We start from the raw sequence: 18,176 nt of genomic DNA, 5'->3' as shown, positions 1-18,176 counted from the left end.
AACAACTAACTCTTGAGCCACCTAGGGCTACCAACTAATGAGTGACAGTAGTACAGATTCTACCACTCGTGATCTTCTTGCTTTCACCACCCACCTTTGGATTTAAGCCATGGAAAAATTTGGAGAAACTCACATGGTTGCCCTCGACATTTCAAAGTCACAGATCGAGTTTGGCACAGGGACCTACTCAACAAATTGCTATCCTATGGTCTGCCTGCCACACTGGATCATCAACTTTCTCACTGGTCGCTCACTCACTATGTGTAATGTGGATGGTTTCCTTCCCTTAGATTTCCCCAGTAATGCAAGAATATCCCAGGTTTCTGTTCTTTCATCCACTATCTTCCTCTTGTACATAAATAACCTATTCTCACAAACTTCCAATCTTATCCATAGCTTTGCTGATGATAGTACACTCCAACTCTCCTTTTCATTTGACCAACACTGTAGTGCTCAATTATTAGAATCCTCAGGATCCACCACATCCAGGGTCTGAACTCTGATCTCCTAACTATATCTCAATGGGGTAAGGACAATTAGACTTCACCTTGTAGACTTCAATGCCACCAAAACTCACTCCTTTCTGATCTCTCAAAAGAAAGAGCTCACATCCCTTACTCTTACCTTATTCAGAAAAGAGCAATCTGGCTAATTAATGACCCCCCCCCTCTCTCTCTCTCTCTCTCTCATGGACATTCATTTTCTGCCTTGTGCCTCTTCTACAGATACTTTCATGGACAGTGCTATGCTGAATTGGTCACTATTATTCCTTCACTCTCCTCCAAAATCATTAAAACAAGAGCCATTACTAACCAACACCTTTTTACAGTCAATCTTGAAACTCAATGAATTAGCTTCACTGCCTCCTGCTTCATCCATCTACTTCTGTTCTTTGGAATGGTCTCCCCCACTCTGTCTTCCTCCAAAGATTACAATCCTCAGCTGTTCAAGCAAAATGTGAATGGATTCCTCCTTTCTTCTATTCCTCTTGCCCACACAGCACTAATGTGCTACAGATCTTGTGGCCTTTTGTGTATGGATCAAAATTAAAAAAAAAAATTAACAAAAATGATGTTGAGATCCTGCAAAATGATTTAAACAGACTGGCAGATGTGTAAAGGATGACAACTATAAGTTTGATATTGCAAAGTGTAGGGTTGTGTATGCACAAAACTAAAAAGATTAGAAGCTGTGTAAACTGTACTTCAAGAAACAGCACAAATTTGCTGTTTCTTGAAGCCGAATGTCTTGGAAATAAGAAAGTGGTGGAAAGAATCCAGAAAGATGGTGACTGGTCAGTTGAAAGTCTGTAGGTTACAAAATTTGATTGATAGGCAATAAAGAGAGGATCTAATAAAAACACTTTAGGTTAATAATGTCAGTTTTATAAAACAGATGAAGAATAAACTTTTCAATACATAACTAGAGGTGAAGAGAACCTGTGTAAGAGTGTGGTTAGCAAGGGTGTTAGGACTGAATTTTATGCTTAGAGAGCGATAAGTGAAATTAGTTGTCAGTGGTGATTGTGAGTGCTATTTTAGTAAATGAGTTTAAGGAGAGGTATGATAAGTAGTCTACATATAATGATTAGTGCTGACTTCTCTCTCTCTCTCTCACACAATGAATTGTCATACTCCATGGAGATAGCAAATGATAATATTGCTGGTTTCAGAGCAGAATAAAGAATGAATTCTCAAAGACTTGTTATTACCACTGTTGCTTTCCATAATGGTTCACTGCTTGCATTTTCTTCAGATGTGATGAGATATTCATTACAAAATATACTTTTTTAATTTATATAATTTATGTATATAGTAAGATCATATCTAATAATTATACTAGTTTAATAATAATCTTAATATCATTAATGCACTTGTGGCCAAAACCTAAGAACTGCTGATATTACCAGAGAATTTGGAATCTCACATAGTGTTGTATCCAGAATCTGGGAAGCATTTCAAAGCAATGGCTTGGTGACCTCTTAGCAAATGTCTGGAACAGACATTTGCTAAGAGGTCACCCTCACTCTACCATGGAGCACAAAAACAGATTATTGGTTTAACAGCAAAATCTAATCAAAGCACTATAGCAGGTCAGCTTGCAAGTAGGCTCCATTTAAGCACAGATACACAGACATCTCAATAAACTGTAGCAAGACATCTGCAACAAGTAGACCCATAGGAATGAAGGCCTGTAAATTGCATCCCTTTATCCACAGCTCATTATAGAGCATGTTTTCAGTGGTGTTGTATCCATAAAAATTGGACAAGACACCAACGGGCTAATGTACTCTTTACAGATGAGAAGTTTTAGTCTTTCCTCTGATTCTAGATGACACTTGATCTGATGTGAAAGTGGTACTACTTTCCATTGTGAGAACGGTCATGAAAGGGATACATATGGTGGTGCTGGGGCCATAGTATTGGGAAGCATTATGCTTAATGGACACACTGAGATACAAGTGCTGGAAAAAAAATGGACTATGACTGGTGAACAATATTGCAACAAAGTTCTTTAACATAATGTTTGATTGTTCAGTGGTGCTGTAGGTGAAGAATTCATTTTTATGAATGACAGATCCACACTACATCATGTGGCACAGTAAGTGGGGGATACTTCTGGAGACTGAGGATATTAATCAAATCAAGTAGCCAGCACACTCCCCAGATCTCAACCTCATAGAACACATTTGGGACATAACAGAGAAACACACCCTGTTGCTCGCAATTCCCCTCCAGAAAACAAACATGGCCTTATTCCTGCTCTGAAGGAGGATTGGGCCAGTTTTCCTCAAGAACTGCTGAATCACTTGGTGCTAAGCATGGTGCAATGTTATGAGAACTGCATCGCAGTTCAGAGTGCATGTATTCCATACTGAAAACTATGCGAACAGATCTGTTCGCATAGTTTTCTGTTAGTACTGTACATTAATTCCTTAACTATGTTCTTAGGAAATTTGTTACTTTTGCCAAAAACGTATTGCAATTTAATTTGTATGAAATTTAGCACATTGTTTGTGTAATATAATTTATTATCATGCTGGCAATAAATTTATGTCCACATCTGACTGTAGTCATGAAAATTTTTTCATGCACAAGTATAAATGTAATTCCTCCTTAGCTTTTGGACAATAGTATACATCTCCACACAGACAGCAAACTAATTGTAGGAGGTTGTCTCAACCAGTAACATATCTGTCATGATGTTGTTTAAACTTGTTCATACTACTCATTCCAGCAATACAATTCACAGTGGTATAGTGGAAGCACTGTCGGTGGCAGGTTATTTTGTGCCCTAGGCAAAGCTTACAAGTGCACTCCTTATTTTACAAGTTGGACAAGTTGGATATTTTTTAAAATGAAATTTTAAATATAAAAAATAAAAATTATTTTGTCATGCTTTATTGATAATATACAATATGTATAATATATGAAAATCAAATTTTAATTTTTCTGCCTTCAATTTTGCAAAATTTTCTACCATTTCCTTTAAGTCTAGTGTAGAAGCTAGCTCGTGTTCGATGGAAATTGTTGCCAAATCTGTTAACCTGTTTTGGGACATCGTTGAGTGCAAGTATGTTTTAACAAGTTTTAACTTTGAGAAACTACGTTCTCCACTTGCTACTGAAACTGGAAGTGTCAGGAGAATTCTTAATGCAACAAAAACATTGGGTATGCAGTCAACAAGCTTTTGCTGTACTATAAAGAATAGTACTTCTTGTGGTGGCATGGATTTTGGAAGTCTTCGAGCTATTGCTTGAAGTTCACTGCAGAGATCCTCGGCATCAATATCAATTTAAAATGTTAATGTTTTAAAATATTTATCTTAATTGTATTTTAAATAGCAGTAAGTTCAAATCATTTAGGTAAGGAACAAAAAAGAACCCAGAGTTAAATAGTAAAATAATGTGATGTGTGAGGGATAACGAAAAAGAATCGATACCTAAATCATATATCACTATGAATAAAGCATAGGTTGAAGTTTTGCACCCCTTCATGGCTTGCACCGTAGGCGGTTGCCTAGTTTGCCTAAATGGTAATGCTGGCCCTGAGTGGAAGCACCCAAAACATTACAGAGCACATAACAAAAAGCATTTCACAAGCATTACTAGGAGAAATTTGTTTCCATTACTATATGTTTGTTAGCCTGGTTGGCTAAGCTGGCAAACATATACTATGGGTAGCATACCTGTCCTCCAATGAACAGGCTGAGTAATCAAATCCTACAATGGGCATGGATGTTTGGGATTGTCTAACATATTCATATTCTGTGTGGAATGGACATCTGTGACCTTACACTTCTTCCAGCAGAGACTTCACTCCCAAAACCCTATGATGCACAGGAGTGATCATATGACATCCAGTGATGTTAAATGTGAATAAGTAACTACATGTTTAACATCTGCATTTCATGAAAGAAAACACATCTAGTCTGCAAATCAAAAATTAAAGGAGTGTCATAGTATCATGAAACTTCTATATTGCTTGATCAATAGGTGTCCTGCCACAGAACGATTTTTCTAGCTCTTTTAGATAAATGAGTTGTCCTGTCATCCTGACAATTCCCCATATTGAATGTTGGCAAAAAAGGCAAGTAATTTAGGATAAACACAATTAGATTACATGATATTAAAACAGTGAGGTCATAATCATAGCAATAATTATTCATGCATTTATTTCTGCATCTGTGTACATCAAAACATCATCAAAAATAATTTTTGAAGACAATCAAAAATATCTGTCAAATTCTGCAGTGAAATAAGATGTACATTACATTTTATCTATGAATTTTGTAATAAGTTAACATATAAAATTTTAATAGCTAATTTGCCATAGAGAACTGAATATATATATAGAAATTACAATTTCATATTTATAGAAAGCCATATTCCATTTGTAACAGGTTATAATGAGAAGATTATATATAGGTTATTCTTTTTTAGTATCTGAACTATCTTCAACTTCTTTATCTGATTTACTCTCCCACCAAGATGGCAAGTAAATGTGTTTCCTACTTCCTTTAGGCCTACTAACTTTCAGCTACAAAAAGTTAAAAAAAAAGGAAGAAGAAAATAAATCAACAACAAATGGCTACTCATTATCAGTAGATAACAAAACAATAATTAAAATCATAGTTCAATCATTTTAAAAATTGTAGCAGTTATTTATAAGTCAACTACAAACCAAGAAACAAAGGCTGCTGGTCTAGTTAGCTGAATGGTTAGTGTACCTTTTCTACAATCAACTGCAAGTTTGCCCAACATGGGCATAGATGCTTGTGATTGTCTTTAGATGGGAGATGAATTTCATTGTCTGGTTGATGTTTTTGGTTATTTATCTCTGCAGGTTTATTTTCAGCAGCCTATATACCAAAACATTGAAGTCTTCCTCAAAGACTTCAATGTACATAATTCAAAGTAGCTTCCTTTCCCTAACATCAGAGATTAAGCTGAACGGGAAATTGAATTATATGCTACTAATAAAGATCTAATACTAATTGTTCATTGCAACCAAAATATCCAATAATCCTTGTTATAATATCCAATATAGTTGTTAATTTCGCCAGATTTTCCTTTTTTATGTGGAGGAGTTATAACTATTGTTTTTAGATCTTGTGGTATTTTACATTTCAGAAAAATTAAATTTAATAATTTGAGTATAACTGGTGATATGGCAGAGTAATGAAGTTTAATATACCTTGGTCATATTTGATGAAATGCAGGGGATATTTTAAGGTTGATATTTGAGATAACCATATTGAAATGTTTTTGTGTTATTTGGCAGAACCGAAGAATCTTATTTTGTGTCTGGATACTGTTAGTGTTTGGCTTTCTAAGATCCAGTATAGTTTGCCTTAAATTTGTAATTCATTCCTTGAAGGCATTATTAAATTTATCTGCTAGGTATTTTATTGAGTGCTTCATTTATTATTGTCCATGTTCCTTTAATTTCTTTTTAATTTGGTGTAATAATTGGTGTAATAATTATGTGTAATTTGGCTTATTTCTGATTGGAGTTTCTGATTCTGTATATACTCTTTTCATGCTCTGATTACATGGATTTCTTTTTAACTAGTGTCATAAATGGCATTCTTTGCATATTTTAAGTAATATATCATCATTAAGCCATAGAGTGAATACCAGCTGGCTCTAGTCATTATTTTCTGGGTACCTTTCTTGTATATATAACTCAGAGGATAATTGCAATGTTGAAGCAAACCTTGACATGTAAGTATAAGGAAATCATTTTGCCTCTTTATAAGGCTTTGATAAGTCCACACCTGGATTATTGTGTGCAGATTTGGTCTCCCAGGTTCCAAGGGGATAAAGAAGATGTGGAAAAGGTGCAAAGATTATATCTGGATTATGGGATTTAGATAATGAGGAGAGATTGTGAGTGTGCAGATTCTGGTTAACAGGAGAAAGAGGGGTGATATGATAGATAGAGGTCCCAAATTTTTTGAATGGGTGTTATAGACTATCATCTGATGGAATTTTTTGTTATATGGAAGGTAGGGAGAGAACACAGGGTCATCCATAGAAGTCAAGTTTGTTCATGGTCAAGAGCTAGGATTTCTCCCAGAGAGCAGTAATTGAGTGGAATAGTTTGTCTTTAGGGGTAGTGAGTGCATCTAGTGTGAATGAATTTAAGGGAAAGTATGACAGCTGGCTTGGGTGATTTATAGCCTCCCTTGATGAGTCCTTGGCTCCCTAGAGGTCTCAGATAATAATAATAATAATAAGAAGAAGATGCTGGTTAACATCTGTATGCAATTTAGTTCCAAAATTATCAAACCAACTTCCCATCCTCTTCTTCCTCTTTCATTCCACCTAACTCTGTTCTTTTGAATAGTCTTCCCCATACTGTTTACCCCAATGACTATAATTTTCAGTTTTTCAAGAAAAGTGTTTTACAGATTCCTTCTTTCTCCTGATCACTTGCTCACACATAGCACAGTTATATTATATTTTTTGGGACCTCTCTTATGTGTTAAATTTCACCAAACTAGCAAGGAATTATTATCATTTCAAATTATAGGGAGTGGAGTGGAGTGTCCTCTCTCAATGAGTCCTTGGAGGTGTCACGTAATACTAATAATTTCAACTGTTTTGGTAATAAAAATGTAAAAATGGAATTATAACAAAAAATACTTTCTTTTTTCATCAATGTATCTTGAACTCAGGACTGGTTCAAAATGCAAAAAAGTGCTGCACCAAAGAACAATGAATTATTATCCTTTTGAATCTTTTTACAAAAAAAAAAAAAATCCAATTATAATAAAAAATTTTTAAAAAAATATGTACAGTATATTATCATTTTGAATTGCTTTCCAATAAATAATATAATTATGAAAATAAAATGACGTTTCTTGAACTAGTGTTGAACAAGAGTAGGTTAAAAAATATATAATAATTAATGCACTGCAGTGCACTAACATGTTTAAATGCACCTTATAGTAGTTAGGTCTTTATATATTTACATGGAATACAGTTAGAAACTGTCCAGAGTCATACAGGGTGTTTCAAAAAGAATGTCCTGATTTGATAATTGTATATCTCTGTTTTCATTATTTGTTAAAAATAAAGATGATATTATAAGCACCCTGTTTTTTTAATTGTTGATATTTCCAGTGTACTATCTGCGAAATGTACGCTTTGTGGAGTGCGGTCGGAGTATGGTTAGATGATAATAAAGGAGTGAGTGTGTGTAGAAAATGTAAGGAGAATGAGGAATTAAAGTGTATTTCGGGTTGTGAGTGTGATATTTTTGTCAAACTTCAGAATGATGAAAATAGTGATATGACAAGAAATGGCGAGGTTGTACCAGAGAACTGTGAGGGTGTGAATGTAGAAAGTGTGAATGATAGTATTAATTCAGAGCATATTAATGGTTTTACAGAGAATAAAAAAGGTGAGATAGATGCAATGAGTGAGATCGTGTTGTTGAGTGGAGCGATACAAAGGGCAAAATGGCAGCTAGAGTGTATGAACAAAAGTCGACTGAGTGAACCAGCCAATAATAAAAAGTATGACAGGAAAAATAAGTATATGAGTGTGAACATAAACAAAATGAAGGATAGAGTGCTGTATGGAGACTCGTTAGTACGAGGTGTGTTAGTAGAGGATGTGACCAAATCGTACCAACCTGGTGCGACAATAAAGGATGTAACTGAGTCTATTAGAGAACAAAAGGAAAGGGTGAAAGAAATGATTGTTGTGGCAGGTACGAATGATTTGAAAGGAGATAAAATGGAAATGATAGAGGACCTGAATGAATTGTTTGAGATAGCAAAAGAAAAGAGTGAGTGAGTTAGAATGATTAGTCTTTTGCTGTGGTATGACAGTGAAATGTTTAAAAGGAGGGCCATAATTGCAAATGACTTTATGCGTGGGTTATGTATGATGAGTGGTGTGGAATTTGTGGACGTGTGAAGTGAGTTCGATGGGCGAAAGGATCTATATAAGTTGGATGGCTTGCATTTGAATGGATACGGTGTAAGGAGACTTGAAAAAGTGTTGCTGAATGTAGTGGATGTGCAAAATCAGGGAAACTAGATTTATTAAGGGGGGGGTAGATATACAGTCCTTATGGAGGCAGTTGAATGTATGAATGAGTATAATATGCCTGAGCGAATAAGGACAACAAATCAGAATGGGATAGTTAATATAAGGCATCAAGGTAGGGTTGGGGCTAATGGGGGTCTTAAATTCATGTACACTAATGCTAGGAGTATTAGGAACAAGAAGGAAGAGTTTTTGGTCATGGTTGGCACTTCCAGACCACAGGTTATTGGCATTAGTGAAACATGGCTGACTGTAGATAATATAGCCAGTGAGATTGAATGTGATGGGTATAGTGTGTTCAGGAATGACAGGGAGAATAAAATGGGAGGAGGAGTATTATTGATGATAGCTGATGAGCTGTAGCCAAGGAGAATAGAAGTTGAATTGCAGGATATAGAAAAGAGCACATTTGAGGCCATTTGGTGTGAGATTGTGGCTAGCAGAACAAAATATACAATTGGGTGCTGCTATAGACCAGGTGATGGAAAAGATGGTGGTGACAGTATGCACAAGCAAATAGAAGAAATGAGTGGAAGGAGGATGATTATTATGGGAGATTTCAACTACGGTCGCATTGATTGGAGTGAGGAGAGGACACACGGGAGGAAGGAATTGGATTTTATGCGGTTATTAAGGGATAACTATCTGTGACAGCATGTAATGGAAAATACTAGGGATCAGAGAGTGCTTGACTTAGTAATTACATCTGAGGATTGGCTGTAACAAATATGACCACATTGCCACCAACTGGTGAGAGTGATCATAGGGTCTTGCCTTGGGAGGTGGCTAAAGGTGTGGAATTTACAATTAAGACAGGGTACATGTGGAATTATCGGGCTAGAAAGTATGCTAAGCTTAGGAGTTTGATTAGTTCAGTGCCATGGCATGTACAACTGCAAGGACTAGAAGTTGATAGTGCACGGGAGGCAGTTAAGAAATGTTTGAATGAAGCAATGGCTGACTGTATACCTAGAGTCCGAATAATAAATCAAGTAGGGGTTAAATGGATGAATAACACCATTAGGCTTGAGCTGCAAAAAAAGAAACAACTATGGAGTGAATTTAAGGAGAAAGGTGACCGGCAGGCACATGAACAGTATAAAGCGCAGGCCAGAAGGGTAACAAGTGTGGTAAGATAAGCAAAAAAGGATTATGAAATAACATTGGCCACAGGCTAAAGAGAATCCTAAACAGTTTTTTCGATATGTTGCAAGTAAAAGGAAAAATGATATGGCAGAATGATTTTAAAGAATGCCGATGGTAGGGAGGTAACTGAATCAGTTGATATAGTTGATTTACTGAGTGAACACTTTGCAAGAATATATCATCCAGGTGGTGACATTGCAGAAACGAATGAACCAGTAGATTATATGGGAATTGTGGTGAATGAAGTGGAAGTGAGTAGTCTATTGCAAAACCTCAATGTCAATACATCTGTGGGATTGGATGGTATACCAGCTCGTGTCGTGCGAGAAGCGGCTAAAGAATTGTCAGTACCCTTGACCATTTTGTTCAATTTGAGTCTCGGGTCTGGGTTAGTCCCGAGGAGGTGGAAAGAGGGGAAAATAGTTTCACTGCATAAAGGTGGTTGCAAGACTGCTGTTGTAAATTACCGACCGATTAGCATATCAGGAATCACTGTCAAGGTCTTAGAGAAATTAGTCAAGAAAAGAATACAGGATTGGATAGATGAAAATGGGATATTGTATGGGGACAACATGGTTTTGTGAAGGGTAGATCATGCCTCAGTAACTTGCTCACGTTTTATAACACAGTGACAGCTGAACTGGATAAGGGTAATGGGTTTACAGTGATTCTACTGGACCTTACCAAGGCCTTTGACAGGATACCACATGGAACCCTAATCAGTAAACTGTAGCAGATGGGGATGGATATAGGGTTGGTGGGATGGATAGGAGGGTGGTTAATGGAGAGATACCAGAGAGTGGTTTATTCAGAAGTTAAGGCTAAAAGATGGCTTGTGACTAGTGCTGTGCCGCAGGGCTCTGTTCTTGGACCACTACTTTTCAATTTGTTCATCAATGATATAGGAAAGGATCTGAGAGGAAGTGTTCACTTGTTTGCTGATGATGCAAAGTTGGGTAGAGCAATTGTGAGTGCACAGGATGTCAAAATTTTACAGGATGATTTGGATAGTTTGGAGGACTGGGCTAGGAACAATGGATGTCAATTTAATGTGGCAAAGTGTAAGGTTATGCACTTTGGAGTGAAAAGAATAGCAGCAGTATATCACATTGGTGGAACTGTACTCCAGGAGATTGACGAGGCCAGGGATTTGGGAGTGTTGGTGGATAGGGAATTGAAGTTTAGGGGACACATTGCAAAAGTGGCTAAATCAGCTCATCAAATCACTTGGCTTCTGATAAATACTTTAACATGCAGAGACAAACAAGTTGTTGTTGTTCCTCTGTATCGAGCCTTGATAAGACCTCATCTTGACTACAGTGCCCAGTTATGGGCACCAGGGTTTCTTCGTGATGGGGAGGAAGTAGAGAGGATCCAGAGACGAGTGACCAAGATGATAGCAGGTCTGTGGAATGAACCTTATGAGAATAGGTTGAAGATTTGTGGGTTGCAGAAATTGGTCGATAGGCGGAAAAGGGGTGATGTGATTGAGACATTCAAATTAGTGAAGGGTTTCTATAAGATTAATCCAGAAGATATTTTTGAAAATAGGACTGGTGGTGGGAGGACTAGGGGCCATGCATGGAAGCTGGGCAAGAATGTGGTTGACAAGGGTGTTAGAGCTAGGTTTTTTACTTGGAGAGTGGTGAATGAGTGTAATAAGCTGCCAGAGTCTGTTGTGGGTGTTACAACCGTGAATGAGTTCAAGGCAAGGTATGATAGATACTGTGTGAATGTCGAATAGTTGTTCTTGACATGTTAGGGCCTCCCTCGATGAGTCTGTCGACTCCTTGGAGTTGCCCGGAATAATAATAATAATAATAATAATAATAATAATAATAATAGTTCTCATGAGAACTAACATGCAGCAAAAGTTATGATGCCTGTATTACACTTGGATCAATTATTTGCTTATAAACTCTAGATAAGTTAGCTTTGCTTAATTTTACATTACAAACATTTAATCAAAACCAAAACTGAAATAACTCAGTACTAATTTCATTAAATTCCATCCAGCCATACAATGCAAAATAATTCATAGTTTAAATTATGCCAAATTTTTCCAATGCAAATGATCTGATTTAAAGATCATTTGCATTGGTAGGTCTCCTGTGATGAGTCTTTGGAGGTACTTGCAGAATAATAATAATATTTGTATATATCTGGGATTTATTTTATAATCTGCTTATTAGGTCTACAACAAGAACCAACTTTTCTAGAATCTGCTACCCTGTCTAACTACATGAAAAAAAGTTTTTTTCTTCCTTGCTTGCTCTTTCTGTGAGACTATATGCACAAAGTCTGTGTCCAATTTCACATTTTTAAATTTGCCTACATCATTTCAGCTAAAACTGCCTGTCATTCAAGAAGTTAATGTTTAATTGAATACCACAGCTTTTCCCTTCTTTTAATGATTACTCTTAACCAAATAGAACATCTTAGAAGGGTGTGCTGAGAAGTTGTGATAATCACCATGAAGGAATTGAGGTAGAACCACATACCTTACACATTATTCTACATATTGCCCATGAAGTGTATAACACTTCATGGACAATGAAGTGTATTTGCAATCCTCTGAGAAAAAGTCTTTCCCTTATTGCACAAACCAGTCATTTTTGTTCTAGGTGTTTATCAGAATTTTGCAGCTCCTTCCCCTTGAATAGTTACTATCTCACCTTTTTTTTTGTCTATAATGTAATATTAGTTATATTTATTTATTATTATCTCGTAGATATAAATGCTACAATACTAAGCAAGAGAAATTTTCAAATACAGTACCTCACTTTGGGGCAAAAGAACTGAATCCTTATATACCTTTCCTGCACCAAGGCCTGATTTTGTATCTGCCCTATAATTAAACAAAAAAATTAGTAAATCTAATTCTCTGATTATTTTAATCGAATAGAATAGCATAAAAATAAAAACTATGGATTTTCTTGTTAAATAACAGAATCTACACTATCTACCAAATAATTGTATGGACATCCCTGTTATTTGAAGTTATGGAACATTCCAGGTTTGTTAATAACATAAAAACCGACATACAGATAACAAGAAGCAGTATTTCATTACAGCAGTTGAATACAGGTAGTATGGCAACATGACATGAACTCAGTGACTTCGAGAGATATGCAAGATAATCAGTTAGCGTGAGTGAATAAAATGATACCATTTCTCGCTTTAAGCGAGTGATTAAACAGTTAATGTAATTTTTTTACATTATGCGAAATTTTTTGTTGTCAATCTGCAGCGAGCAGCATCACTTTTCAATGTAGCAGCCAGTAGACAATGGAAGTGCAGTGGCCGGCAACACTCAGCAGTTGACTTAAAGTTATCATTGCAAGCACACGTGCAATCTATGTTCTCTTGCTCAATCACTTTTCCTTCATTTTGATACGTATAAGGCTTTATTATATTCAACCTCTGATATGGAAAAGAGAAAGACTGATAAAGAAAGCTGCAGTAATAAAGGAACCGTGTGGCAGAAGGTCTTACCTCACTGTGCAAATGATTTCATTCGTTTTTATAATCCAGCTGATAACATTATTAAAAAAATCAGCACAACTGGAAAAGAATGTGAATTTAATGAACTAGATAATGCTGGCCTGGTTGGGCAAGTGGTTAGCACATCCGCTCTCCAGCCAAAAGGCTGTGGGTTCGAATCCCGCTGTGGGCATGGATGTTTGTGATTGACTGTGAAAATACTAGTGGTGGTGGTTGGCGCCAAATGATGAAGGTAGTTGCAGTTGGTGGAGATGGAGAATTATAGAGTAGGTACCCTCCCTTGATGAGTCTTTAGACTCCCTGGAGGTGTTATGTAATAATAATAATAATAACAAAGATGTGAGAAACTTGTTCAATTCCCATTGAGAACAGTTAAGCAAGAATGATCTCCTTCAACTAAAAGAACAGCATGTATATGAAGAAGAAGATAAGGAGTGCAAACAAGAAGAGAATGTTACGACTAAGATGCTTATTGCAATAGAACTTGAGCTAGTTTTCAATCACATTGAGAATACTAAGAAAATTTTGTTTGATGCTGATCCTGATATGGAAAGAAGCTTCGAAGTCTGCCAAAATCTTGATAAAGCGGTTGCCAGCTAGCGCAAATTGCATGACAAGATGAAAAAGTTGAGCGCTATTCAAACATCTTTACTTAATTTTTTTGTAAGAGAGTAACTCAGAAATAAAAATTTAAGCAATTAATTTTTATTAACTTTGATGATTTTATCCTCTAATATAGATTATACATAATTTTTTTTCAAATTTATGCTAACTGATGGATGAATTATAATTATTCCTATTGTTTATTGTATTTGCTTAATGAGATTCCACTTAGCAGATGCAGAGAGAAAAGGATCATTCCTGGAAAGTTAGGACAATTAGCAAGGTGTTAGCTAGATTTGTTCTCTTAGATCAGATTTGTTCTCATTTTACTTGGATTGCCAGCAGAAATGGAGAGCAGATCATTTGTGAAGAAGTTGAAGGAGAGGTATAACCGGTGAGTAGACATCCCATGATAATTCCATTGACTCCCTGGAGGCACCCATATAACAACATTTCTCCCTGTAATTATTATTATTACTCTAAGACCCCCCATGGAGTCAAAGACTCATCTAAGAAGTCCCTTTGTCATAAACAACTCATCATACTGTGCCTTAAATACATTCAAATTATCTTCACTTCAAGTCCCACATACTTATTAACATCAAGTTTGCTCAATTCCCCATATATCTCTTGTAATCCTCAATTCCATGAGAATTACAAAGAACAGGCAAGGAGAGTGACTTAGTTGGTAAGGTTAACAAAAGCAAAGTATGAGCAGCTGTATGAAGCGAAAAAGAATCCTAGGGAGTTATTTCAATATGTAGCCAGCAAAAAAAAAAAAAAAAAGAATGATAATGGACGGATTACACTGATTGGAGAAAATAGTATAAGAACAACTGCTGCAGAGTATATAGTTGAGACATTTATTGAGCAGTTCATAAAGGGGAATTCGCAACTTCAAAACATAGTTTGTTGGTTTCTTACATTATCTTGATTTCTTACATAATATAGAATGCGATCTATCAGGACTTTCAAGCGAAGATGCCAACAAACTACGTTTTGAAGTTGCGACTTCATTATTCAAAAGCAAATTACCTCCATGAAATTTATCAAATGCTGAAATCAAAGGTCTAACTTCTTTAAGAAAAGATAATACAATATCCATTTCTAAGGCCGATAAAGGAAAAGCTATTGTAATCATGAATAAGACTGACTATGAGACAAAAGTATCCAGCCTATTAGAAGACACTACAACCTACCAAGAGATCACACATAATCCTACTAATTTACAAATTAAACAACTAAATAAATTACTTGATGAGGTTATCAGTTGGGATCCTAACTACGTGGATAAAATATGCACCTACTTTGGAAGAACTCCTTGTCTATATGGACTCCCAAAAATCCATAAAGAAGGCTGTCCTGTACGACCTATCGTGAATTGCATTGATTCTCCAATTTATCGGATTGCAAAAATATTATCATGTTCCTTAAGTGCTCTCACTGGTCATTCCAGATCCTATATAAAAAACTCAACAAATTTTTTTGAAAAAATCAAGGATATTAAAATTACAGATTCTGAAATGTCAGTCAGTTTTGACATCATTTCTCTGTTCACCAATATCCTATTAACTGACACAGTCAATTCTTTATATGAAGATTACCCTCCAGATATCGCAAGGATATTCGAATATATCATCCACTCAGGTTATTTCAGTTGGAAAAATAAAATCTACAAACAAATTGAAGGTACTGCCATGGATAGCCCTCTGTCTCCACCTTTGGCAAACTACTATTTGAAACAATTCGAAGATACTATGTTCTCATCCATTCATCCTCAACCATCTCTTTGGTACTGTTACGTCGATGATGTTTTTGCTGTTTGGCCACACACTAAAGATGAACTTTCCACTTTTCTACAATGGATAAATAACCTTCACCCACGCATCCAATTTCTTTTTCCACTATGGAAAAAGAAAACTCTGGTACTTTACCATTTTTGGACATCCTCCTTACTAGAACGTCTTCTGGTACCTTATCTACAAGCATCTTTCGAAAACCCACATTTACTGGCAGATACATTCACAAAAAATCTGTGCACCACACGTCTCAAAAATTTGGCATTCTTAAATCTCTAATTCATAGAGCACATAAAGTTTGCTCTTCCCCAATAATCTTACAACAAGAACTTTCCATCATTAAAAAGTTAATGGAATCAAATGATTACAACTCCAATCAAATCCAACAGATACTTGACTCTTATATTCCAATACCTACAGTTTCTTCAACAGCCTGCAGAGTTCCTATTCCGTACATTCCAGGAATCTCAGAACCTATAGGTAGAATTCTGAAAAAGTATCAATTGATTCCAACATATATTCCTATCAACAAAATTTCTTCTTTATTACCTTCTACAAGGATAAACTGTCTTCTCTATCTTTGGCTGGCGTTTATCAAATACCTTGCAAATGCGATGTCTCTTATTTTGGACAAACTGGCCATTCTTTGGAAAAAATAATAAAAGAACATCAATATTATATTGATTATAACAAACCTCTGAAGTCTGGTCTAGCACAGCACAGTATTGACTCTACTCATAGTGTCCAGTGGGATAAAGCTGTTCTCCTCCATAGATGCAGATTCAAATATGAATGCTTATTCAAAGAAAGTTGTGAAACTATCTTACATCAACCGAATTTAAATAGAAATGACTGCCTGTCTCTCTCAAAGATCTGGGAGACTTTTATCTTATGTAAAAAACCATTTATCTTAATAGATTAAATTTGTTATTTTCTATTATTTCCTAGCACGCGGTAACAATTATATTTTAATAGGTGATCCACTGAACGTTTTGCTTGTATTCCATTCCTATTACTGTAACAGACACTGAAGATATACTATTAATTTTAGTACGAAATATTTGTCCTTTTACTAATTAAAGATATCACTGTGGTTTTTACGTGTCTCTTTTTTATTTAATAACAGTGTATGCATTAACCTCATCTACTGTTCTTGTTATTCTATTGTAAAAGGTAACCAGATTACAAAAACAAGAGTGCCCTTGAATAAATACCATGCTGGCCTGCATTAATATTATCCTCATCTGCCCAATTCTGTATACGAGTTCTAACCAATTTCTCCAAAATCTTTACAACTACAAAAGAAAAACAAACAGGCTTATAGTTTGCTACTGCCATTCCACCACCATCCTTATGCAATGGTACTATCTTATCCTCCTTTGACTCTTCAGGAATCTGTTCCATTGCAAGACTTTGATTAAACAGCCAAGTTAATGGCACAGTTCCACAGCACATTCCCTTAAAACAATGGCAAAAAGAAGTTCTTCTATCTATTACCATTGCCTTATTGACATTTAGCATACTCAGTATTCAGAATGCATCCTCTTCATTCACTTCTAACACTTCACCACTTATTATCCTTCTTGGAATAAAGCCTATAGTACCTGGATGGAATACTAAATAAAGTGACCATTAAATAGCTCAATTATGTCAGCTGCTTTGGTTACCCAATTCCCATCTCCATCCAGCAAGGTAATCCATCCACTATAATTTTTCCTCCTACTCATCACACAGCAAAAAAACTCTCCTTGCAATTCTCCTTGGATTGCAACACAAGTCTCCTCTCATATTCTAATTTTTCTCTCCTTACAATACTAGCCACTTTCCTAGCCTGTGTCTTACATTCCTGATGCAACTGTTCTCTACCTCTTTCTCTCTTTATATGTCTTATATAATCTCTTTTTTTAATGCAATTCTCCTTTCATTCCTTTCTTTTAGGCTTATACGGTGATCCGAATACATTTTGGAAAATTATGGAGACAGCTGCCGTGTTTGAGTAAAACTTTAGTTTAATATAAACTAAAATCCACTTTTGACGTTTCGACCTTTATATTAAGGTCATCTTCTGGAGCATATGCACTATATACAGAAACCAAGCTACACTACAATCTACATGGTTTGTTAAAGTTACTGACCAACCATTACAACAATTATTGGCCTGACCTCTGGCGAAAAAAAAAATAAAATAAAAAAATAAATAAAATAAAATAAGAAATGAAGAATAAAAATATACATCAACACTAGAGTCCTATTATTAATATTATCTATTGGTTGTAAAATTACATTGGGAGCGACAACAAGTCTATGTGTGTGTGTATATATATATATATATATATATATCCAACCAGTTGGTATGGAATGGTTTCCAATACTGGCTGAAGATTGCCTAGAGTCCTGACATATGTTGGATTCTACATATTAGGTGGGTTGAATGTGTGCCATCCAGATTCTTGGAATTTTCATGCCTTCATTATTGTTGATATTTGGGTAGTTTATCAGAATTTCGCAGGCTTCCTTAAATTTTCTTTCATACCAAGTTTTTGTATGGTGTTGAGAGCGTG

The 18,176-nt window shown here is 35.7% G+C and overlaps 1 protein-coding gene across 3 annotated transcripts in view; it reads right to left on the bottom strand.

The window, feature by feature from the left end:
- Positions 1 to 4,648: 4,648 nt before the first annotated feature.
- The window catches only part of LOC150110203 (uncharacterized), a 194,395-nt gene continuing 180,867 nt past the window's right edge, over positions 4,649 to 18,176 (bottom strand). For all 3 annotated transcript variants that reach the window (XM_090392192.1, XM_090392185.1, XM_090392198.1), the window contains 2 exons: positions 12,488 to 12,557; positions 4,649 to 5,039 (listed from right to left, as the gene is read on the bottom strand). In XM_090392192.1, the coding sequence (XP_090248318.1) occupies positions 4,929 to 5,039; positions 12,488 to 12,557 (181 nt within the window). In that variant the 3' untranslated portion in view covers positions 4,649 to 4,928. The remainder of the gene's footprint in view (positions 5,040 to 12,487; positions 12,558 to 18,176) is intronic.

Source organism: Typopeltis vanoorti, chromosome 1 (genome assembly GCF_054136105.1).
Source record: "Typopeltis vanoorti isolate ZY-2024b chromosome 1, IOZ_Tvanoo_1.0, whole genome shotgun sequence".
Lineage (NCBI taxonomy): Eukaryota > Metazoa > Arthropoda > Arachnida > Uropygi > Thelyphonidae > Typopeltis > Typopeltis vanoorti.
This window is presented reverse-complemented; position numbering and strand designations above follow the sequence as displayed.